This window comes from Limulus polyphemus, unplaced genomic scaffold, assembly GCF_000517525.1.
Source record: "Limulus polyphemus unplaced genomic scaffold, Limulus_polyphemus-2.1.2 Scaffold1048, whole genome shotgun sequence".
NCBI classification, from domain to species: Eukaryota; Metazoa; Arthropoda; class Merostomata; order Xiphosura; family Limulidae; genus Limulus; species Limulus polyphemus.
The window spans coordinates 272,353-282,512 of NW_013666658.1; the positions used below are offsets into that span (position 1 = coordinate 272,353).

The 10,160-nt window shown below is 33.5% G+C and overlaps 1 protein-coding gene across 1 annotated transcript in view; it reads left to right on the plus strand.

Annotated features, from left to right (window-relative positions):
* LOC111086368 overlaps positions 1-10,160 on the plus strand; it is a 20,378-nt gene that overhangs the window by 8,519 nt on the left and 1,699 nt on the right. Inside the window, exons 2-3 of the mRNA XM_022388939.1 lie at positions 2,704-2,741; positions 5,474-6,034. Coding sequence (XP_022244647.1) covers positions 2,704-2,741; positions 5,474-6,034 — 599 coding nt within the window. The remainder of the gene's footprint in view (positions 1-2,703; positions 2,742-5,473; positions 6,035-10,160) is intronic.

Consider the following 10,160-nt stretch of genomic DNA (forward strand, 5'->3'; position numbering starts at 1 on the left):
ACCCCCACCCCGAAAAACCCACCCTGCTACAAGTAACTGCAACAACCCCTTCCGTTGGCGAGGTGTTGTTGCGGCCCTATGCTCCACTGGGAGTTTACAGGAATAAAAAAAATACATTGTTCTTATAAATAATAGTAAAATAAAAGCTGTCGTAATAATTTGTAACAGGTATTCGAAACAACGAAGTTTATTAGATAGTCAGCTAATAACTTTTGCGTAGCACATAGCATATAAGAATTATAGGAGCCCGGATGGTAATAAATTACCTCTTAAATATCAATACCTACTTTATAAATGCGTAGAGTTACATGGTATGACATTTACAGAAAAAAGTGCAAAACATCCAGGCTCAAAGATAAAGAGGATTGTTTAGGATTTCTAACGAACAGATGAAAGCTGTGTAATGGTTACTTCTTAATTCTGACTAATTCGTGGCACGCAAGCTATTCAACCCTCATTCTCAATTACACATTTTCCTTGAACAAGCAACTGCCTTAAGCTATTTGGAACAATGAAACTTTTCACCTATATTAGGTACTTAGATCAAAGGAAAGGACCTCCTGCGGATTTAAAAAGCATGCTGCTCTCTCCTGGCCCACATTTTATAGGTTATTGTTCTCGTTTATTTTCAAAGAAAATGTGGTAAACTGTCCTTCCTGCTTCCTAGTAAACGTAGTGATAATGTGGGTAACGATAAGGTAAAGAGTTTTATAACGTCCTGTAAAAAGCGTTTCGCCGAAAAGGCTATTTTATGAAATGTTTTCAAACAATTCTATTTATACATGAATAACATTTTCAATAGAATTTGTTGATCGGTGATATTGTACAGGTATTAAAGTTTTTTATTCTTCTTCTAAAACTGTACAGAATCATTATTTAGTACTTTATATTAATCATATTTGAATAAGATTAGAAACGTAAGATTCCATTCAAGCTACATATGAAAAAGAATGTTACTGAATTAATCAATACCTTTCCACACCAACATGCTCATCAAGCTCAATCAAAAAGGACTAGAATAACAAATTAGAATCAAAAGGAATTATTAATTAGTATAATTTAATCTTTAAAATAAAGAAAAGCGTCAGACCAAATTTGAATATACCAATTAATGAAACACGAAAAATATTGAATTCCTTAATTAATGTCCAGCACGCGGTGATTAATTCCCTTACAATAATTCCATTATTAGACCAAGTTTAGATGGAGCTCTCGATAGTGTTGCATCAATCAGAGGAGTTCGTGTAAAGCAAGTTTGTCAATTAGGTCTTTGAATGAACCTCAACAGTAACCGAACACGTAAACGCTTAACATGAATTGATCAAAGAGACAGAACGATATTTCAGCCATGACATCATTACGGCAAAGTGGAAAAGTTTCATCTCATTGAAACAAACGTAACAAAAAGCTTCACATTCAAAACTGTTTCCAGGCTACCTGTGGTTATTCCCTGATTTTTTTCAGTTGAATTCTAACTTACACGTAATTAGAACTTCCTTCTCCAATATTGTTCACTTCGGGAAGGAAAGGTTGCTTTTGTTTAGACTATCTTGTAGTATGCTTTCAGGAACAAACGTGTAACATTTTTTTCAACCCTTCACTAATTTTCATCTGAAGAAAATAGTGCTCAAAATCTACTAATATATTTTTTTTCAACTTTTTACAGAAACTTCATGTTGATTGCAAAATTCGTTCGTCACGTTAAATAAAAAATTCAAATTAGGTCAGTGCCAAAAAATTCGAGTTTGACTAATATCTTATATCTTTATGCTTTAAGTATTTGGTTAGTTCTGGTCAGTTTGATGCTGTAGAAGCCATCAGGCATCTATCACAGTGGGCATAACATTTTAAACATAATAATATCTAAAATCTACAGAATGAAAAATGTGTAGCACACCCATTGAGGCACTTTTCACATTGAGCAGTGTTTTGCAAATAATGATAATATCTCAAATATACAGAATAAAAATGTGTAACACACCCATTGAAGCACCTTTCACATTGAGCATGGTGTTTTACAAATAATAATACAGAAAATGTAGAGAATAAAAGCGTCATTAAAAATAGTTCAAAAATATGTTTTTTATTTGCAATTTGCTATCGGTTTCTTAACGAGTAGCCACCACACGAATACATTTGTTGTCTATGGCAATTGAACATAATATGTATAAGAACTGAGAACGTTTCTTTCGTAAATAGATGTAAACTTTTTTCACGAATCATTTTTCATATTATACATTTTTGTCGTCCACCAAGATCAATTGTGAGTCTTTTCGTGTGTTTCATTGAAAGTACAGCAGTAGAAACTTATCAAGATTTTACCTTTTCAATTACTAACAAGGGAATAATGTGAAAATTATACCAATTTCTGGATTCCTAGAACCAGAAAAACAAATACTTTTTATGTATAGAATAAAATCAGAGAGTAACGACAGATTCAGTCATTTAGTTTGTTGTTGTTGTTGTTGTTGATCACATAACCTTAGAAGGTTAAAGTGTGTCAAGACAGTGAATTATTCTCAAGATTCAAATCAGTATCTTACTTAGAAACAAGATACCAATTGACAACCCGTCTTGGAATCCAAATGTTGAATCTTATAAACAGTGAGTTTATTTAGTCATTAATTTTTATATGATGAAGTTGACATGTATAACTTATTTCTAAGGATTTAAGTGATAAAACCTAATATTATTTCTTTGCAGTAAGTTTACTCTCTCCGGACTGTGCATCTCAATTTTTGGTAAGTTTAAAAATTCTTTTATCAATTTGAAGCATTATAAAGTCATCTTAAACAAAAAATTCAATCAAAAGTGCACATTAACCTTAGGCCCGCCATGGCCAGGTGGTTAGGGCGCTCGACTCACAATCTGCGGGTTCAAATCCTCGTCACACCAAACATCTTTCAGCCGTGGGGGCGTTATAATGTGACGGTTAATCACACTATTCGTTGGTGAAAGAGTAGCCCTTCCCTCTAGTCTTACACTGCTAAATTAGGGACGGCTAGCGCACATAGCCCTCGTGTAGCTTTGCGCGAAATTCAAAACAAACTATCATAATATACTGCAGTAGTGAGTGAGAAGCGTGGGATAAAAATGGAGAAATCTAAACCCAAAACAATGCTTTTTGGCAGATAATAATTTCATTAAACGCTTAACACGAGTTTCTCTACAAAGCATTATAAAATAGCAATAAGTTCATTCAATAACATAACAATAACAATGGCACTGGAAAAAAAATATTTGTTGATACTGCTTGGAAAATGAAGATTTCTTTATATTTTTATTTGAGCTAGGTTTAAGATGTTCTGTGAGAGAAATAAATACAGAATCCTCTATTCTAGTTAACATCTTAAGTGGAAAGTTTAATATTGTTTTTAATAATAATTGAAAAATAATGGATGTAACTGTCTACAATCAGGGTTCAACAACTAAAACAATTTATTCAACAATAACAACACTAAAACACAGTTAATAAACAAGTGCCCAGCCAGGACTTGACACTAATGTCATTAAACAACATACCATAAATATCAATATTGTTTCGAATAATGGAATCAGGAAAAGAACTAAAAATAAAAAAAACCTAATTCTAAAAAAAAAGTACAACAAACGCAATATTCCAAAAATACTTTTCAATATTAATAACAATATTATTGAATGATAAACAGCAATAATTCATTAAGTGTCTCATGTCTCTCTCTGTCTTAGGGACGCCTCTGGTAGGGTATTTATTCACTGAGTAAGTCACTAGAGTACAACCTCATGTAATTATAAATTTCTTAATCTTCTGCTACATTAATAGTACCTGTACATCACCGCTAGGGAAACTGGTGTCAGTTTCATCATACACACACATATGTACTCAAAACACAATGACTAATAATAGTAATAAATAAAGTAAACAGGAGGATATAATAAATGAACGATAAATACAACCATAATCATAAAATAATATTATTTGCTATTTTACAATAGTTCCCCCCCCCACTCCCACTCTAAGGTATCTCATTTTAAACTTACAACAAAAGTTCAGCAAGTATGTGAACCAGTACTGTTTATCAGAGTTTGTAAACTCTTTGCATTGGTGAACTGGTTCTTTAGAAAAAAAATAAATTGGCATGAGGCAGCTAATCTATTTCGGTACTTTATTTTGCCGAAAAAAACTCGCTCCGAGATTTTAAGGCTGCGATATAAGAATGTCGGTCAAATCTCAATCTTCGGTCAAGCTCAAGAACTATAGAGGTGAGTTCTATTGACTAGCTCTTTTACTTCGAGTCTATTAGTTTCAAATCAATAACAATTATGCGCAGGAAGCCCTTATGTAGATTTCTCGGAATTCTGAAACAAAGAAACAAGTAAGCCTATATCAAGAAATACAATCAGAAACGACTGAGTATTAACATTTTAATATATGCTGCTTGCCAAAAAAAAAAGAAAAGTGGAATGTTATTAGCCGCGTCATAACGGCTTAAAAATGTAACTGATTTTGTTTTTTCGAGTACAAACTTTTAACTCGTAGCTCCGCCATCTCTTGGCCGATTTGAAATCTAATTAAATTTTTGGACTTAGGAAGTCAAACCCTTTCGATTGATGTATTTGACCATGTCCAGGTTCTCATAGAATAATTTACTCTAATCCTGCCTAAAGGTATTTCAATTTGAGGGTAGGCTTGTAGAGATCCTGATGAGTAATAAAATCGAATCGGGTATACGTACGCCCCACGGTTGGTATTGCTGGCGAACAAAAATGTAGCTAATAAAAAGGAAAAAAAAAGGTCTCAGAGCTTAATTTATCCTAATCCTGCCGAAAAGAATTTTAAGTGCTGCTGCTATTGAGGACTTCCTCTTGTTGTTTTTCTTTTACATGTAATTAATATTAAAGTTTTTTTCATATTTAGCTTTTGGTAATTACTAATAGGTTTGTGTGTATCCGAAATTGTAAGCTTTATAACAAGTCTTAGCTCATTCCCACATCTTACAGTAATTTAGACTAAGAAACAGTTTTTATTCGGTTTACACATAAACAAAAATGAAAAGGTGTTTATAACAAGGTGTTTATAACAAGGTGTTTATAACTTTATAACAAGTCTTAGCTCATTCCCACATCTTACAGTAACTTAGACTAACAAACAGTTTTTATTCGGTTTACACATAAACAAAAATGAAAAGGTGTTTATAACAAGGTGTTTATAACAAGGTGTTTATAACTTTATAACAAGTCTTAGCTCATTCCCACATCTTACAGTAACTTAGACTAACAAACAGTTTTTATTCGGTTTACACATAAACAGAAATGAAAAGGTGTTTTGGTAAGGGTTAACTTTTTACAATCTTGAAGGAATGAAGAATCAGTAAAAATTACTACAACTATTAAATCAATTTTAAATATTTAGTGAATTACTCTAGACGTTAAATCTTTTCCCATTTGGTATCTGTATATATGATAACGTTTTGATTATTCATTTGACGAACAGGAAGATACGCAGATCGTTCTAAAGCGTTCAAGGCAAGGCTATGCCTCACCAGTAACGAACAGACCAAAGAAACTGCAAGTAACAAAAACTACAGAAACACCGAACTATTATTACTACGACGACGACGACTACTACGATTACTACAAAGACTACTTCGTAACAACAACTACTACCACGACCACACCTCCACCTCCAAGACGATATCGCCCATTTGGTCGAGGCCGTCTGCGTAACAAATTCCGTCGACCAATTCTTCGAATCAGACCAGTTATTGTTGGAAATGACTACACGGAATCGCATGAAATTTCTCTTCAATCAAGTTCAGAAACGACTCAAACACCATCTACCACATCTCCAATCACTGTCAAACCTCGTCGCCACTATTCGCCTCGTGAGGATGGCAGATATATTGATTATCTTTCAGACCCCAACCGTCCAAGAGAATTGAATGGCGTAGATCTATCTACCTACCCCTTTTATATCAGCGTGCCAGAAGACATCGATTTCAAATGTGAGGGTCGCCATGATGGTTATTATGCCAGTATTTCTCATAAATGCCAGGTAAGAATCGACTTCAAATGTGAGGGTCGCCATGATAGTTATTATGCCAGTATTTCTCATAAATGCCAGGTAAGAATCGACTTCAAATGTGAGGGTCGCCATGATGGTTATTATGCCAGTATTTCTCATAAATGCCAGGTAAGAATCGACTTTAAATGTGAGGGTCGCCATGATGGTTATTATGCCAATTTTTCTCATAAATGTCAGGTAAGAATCGACTTTAAATGTGAGGATCGCCATGATGGTTATTATGCCAATATTTCCCATAAATGTCAAGTAAGAATCGACTTTAAATGTGAGGGTCGCCATGATGGTTATTATGCCAATATTTCCCATAAATGCCAGGTAAGAATCGACTTCAAATGTGAGGGTCGCCATGATGATTATTATGCCAATATTTCTCATAAATGCCAGGTAAGATCATATTCAATATAATTTCATATGCAGAGATTCATCATGATTTTTACTACATTATTTTCTTGCTATAGTTCAAATTAGTCCGATTCTCGATGTTTCAGCAGCTATGATCAATTAGATTTTTTTTTTCTAACTGTGTAACAGTAATTAATTATATGTGAACTAAAATTCACGAATACTGTGACTACTGTACCCAGTGCTCTTAATTAATTGTTGCTGTTTAGTATGCTTTGCCCATTTCTTTTCTTCCAACTGTTAAAACGAACGGGAAGAAACATTGCAGCGGATGATATTAATTAACTATATAACGGACCGAATCCTGACTATTGATACGAGGGTTTCATGTTCGTGTCCCGTTGGTGCAGAAACAAGTTGCTCACTTTGGGACCTTGGATGCACTGGTCAAATTCCAATATTCGGCCAGACTGTCATATCTTGCCCCCCCCCGGTGGCAAGCGGTATGTCTGTGGACTTACAACGCTAGAATCCGGGTTTTGATACTCGTTGTGGGCAGAGCACAGATAGCCCATTGTGTAGCTTTGTGCTTAATTAGAAACAAACAAGTCATATCTCAAAATTTGGCAAAGAGTACGGTTAACAAGGTACCTTTTATTTAGACCAACAATTCAAAAATAGGAGTGGATATGCGCAGATAACTCACTAAAATTCTAAAAACAAACAAAATTTTTTTTTTATAATCCTCTCATAATAGCGCAAGTATTATATGGAGCATATATAGAATATGACCAATTTCTACAAGTAGTCTAACACAGTGGTTCCCAACTTTTTGTGACCCTCGCACCCCCTAAGGAACCTCTCGCACCCCTCTTCTTAAAAGTATGCATTTGTGCACACACACACACACGCACTTAAAGAAAATTCATTTCTTTCTTCCTTAACCATCAAATATCACGCATCAGTTGAACATATGTCCGGTTTGATAAAATTAGACATTTCCTCTTGGCGACATTTGGAGGAAAACAGACCTTGTATAGGCCTTTTCCGCGCACCTCCAGGGGGTGCCAACACCCCTAGTTGGGAACTCCTGGTCACTCTAGCAGTTACTCGAACCGAAATATGGTGGGAACGTTCTCTAATATACGATTTAGCAGAACAATAAAATTACTTAATAAATTCGAAGAGTTTATTTATTTGTTTTTAGTTAAGCATAAAGCTGGTCGCGGGTTCGAATCCCCGTCACACCGAAAGGTGTCCGGACTAGGACCCCAGTCCTACTTCCGGATACTCATCTCCAAATGCTTTTGTAGGTGTGAGAAACACCATACGAAACTACTACTAGCATAAAGATACACAATGTGCCATCTGTGCTGTCCCTCCCCGGGTATCGAAACCCGGTTTTAAACGTTACCGTAAACTTATCGCTGTGCCACTGCGGGAAAAAAGTTGAAGGGACTCAGAAAATACCAAGATAATAAATAAATATATTATTAAAATAGCTAAAATAAATTAATTGTTTTATCTGTATAAATGACAGTTCATAGAGATCTGGATTACGTATGTGCTTATGATCATTCAGTTATTTGGTATTTGTCATTTTGGACTTGAATGACTAAAATGCCATGTCAACGATTTCAAGGTTCGGACACAGTCTTCTCTAATCTAGAGCTACTGACCAAAGAGAGAGGATAGCTAGTCAGAAAAAAACCGCCGTCTACGTGGTTTATCTTAACCTAATAGTGGGACTGACTGTCGCTTTATACCGTGCTCAAAACTGTACATTCAGAGCAATTTCATGTCGGGGGTTTGAACCTTGGACTTGGCAACGATGTGTCTTAAACATCAAATGTAACTCACAGATATTTGTCAGTACTGAATTTATATCTTGTTGGCTGAGTACAGAACACGTATGCAATTACTAAAAACAAGAACAAGTACATACATCCTGGAAAAATGAAAAAGTCTCATTCACTCATTGAAGTAGAAAATAAATAATTTAGTTGAATTATTTTAAACTCTTAGGTAGGTGTAGATAGTATTCAACTCATTTGACCGTACATCTGATCTAATCTAAATTTCACAATGAAACCAAAATGCAAATAAGTGGCATAAAACAACTATAGGCTGTTTCAATACTTAAATGGTACAAGACAGCTAAACAATTTCTTTACACAAATGCACAAAGCTGCTAGTCTATTTGAACTTGTAATTGGTTTAAAACAACTGGAAATGACATCAAAAAACTGGTCTGTTAAAATACGTAACTCTCATGAAACAGTTAAAACTGGTCTGTTAAAATACGTAACTCTAATGAAACAGTTAAAACTGGTCTGTTAAAATACGTAACTCTCATGAAACAGTTAAAACTGGTCTGTTAAAATACGTAACTCTCATGAAACAGTTAAAACTGGTCTGTTAAAATACGTAACTCTCATGAAACAGTTAAAGTACTTCAATTTCTAAACAGCAGTAGCAGTTAGTTTATTTCCGTATGGAAATGATATCAAGAAACAGTTCTATTCCTAGTATATAAATAGCATATATATATATATATATATATTATATTAACTAGTCTACTATAGTAAGCAAATTTCGTATAACGTCTGGTCTATTTTATTATGTAAAATTCTTAAGGCATTTTGTGTATTTCACTAAGTAAAACACATGAAACGTCTTGTTTCTTTCAAAAAGTATAATAAATTCGACGCCTTGTCTATTAAAATAAGTAAAATACATAAAACATCTTGTCTATTTCAATAAGTAATATACGTACGTAAGTACGTGTATTACAGAAATAATTATAGTGTTTAATTACGTAAAAAATATTCAATAATATATTTATTTTATTACGTTTATCGCATAAAATAAGCAGTCTATTTTAATAAATAAATAGACGATGGGCAAGGAAATATTTCTTTGATTTAGTTTTTATTTGACAGCTATAATAAAGGAATACACTGATATGTTCGTTTGTTACAAGAAACTAAAACTTGATATATTTTATATCGCCTATATCGTGAACTAACTACATATATTTTTCGAAAGGCAAGTGTCGATAAAAAGCTACCTTGATATTTTCCATTTCAATTGCTACCTTTTGTCTAACCATGAAAATAAAAAATATAAGGGTTTACGGAAAGTTGAGATGACCGGATATCAATCGTTGTCATTGTTAATATTCTAATATGATCACCTAAGCCTAATTAGGTAATCGTATAGGCAACTAACTTTGAAAACGGGAGAAAACATGGTTTCATGGTGTTGTCATTTTCATTAAGGGCAAAAAACTATTTTATACTTTTAGTAATGTCTTAAACGATACAAATTAGTTGCTGAAAACAATCCATACCATATTTTATCTATATTTATCTTGAAATTCACCGTTATTATTACCTACAAAAGTGAAATGTTGTAATTGAAACTAGTTTTTTTTACATATCTAACTAAACGTTTTGCAACTAAATAATTTTATTCCTTTTTTTGTGTGTGCCATAACTACTTATAATGAGTAATTTGAAAATCGTTCTAGGTAGTCATTGGTAAATTACATATAATATACAGCAATCAGTCGCTTAAAACTCTTATTCATACGAGATAGTTTTAGTTTTATTGTGCACGATTGTTAATTCGCTATGAATTAAGATAGTTTTAGTTTTATTGTGCAAGATTGTTAATTCGCTATGAATTAAGATAGTTTTAGTTTTATTGTGCACGATTGTTAATTCGCTATGAATTAAGACAGTTTTAGTTT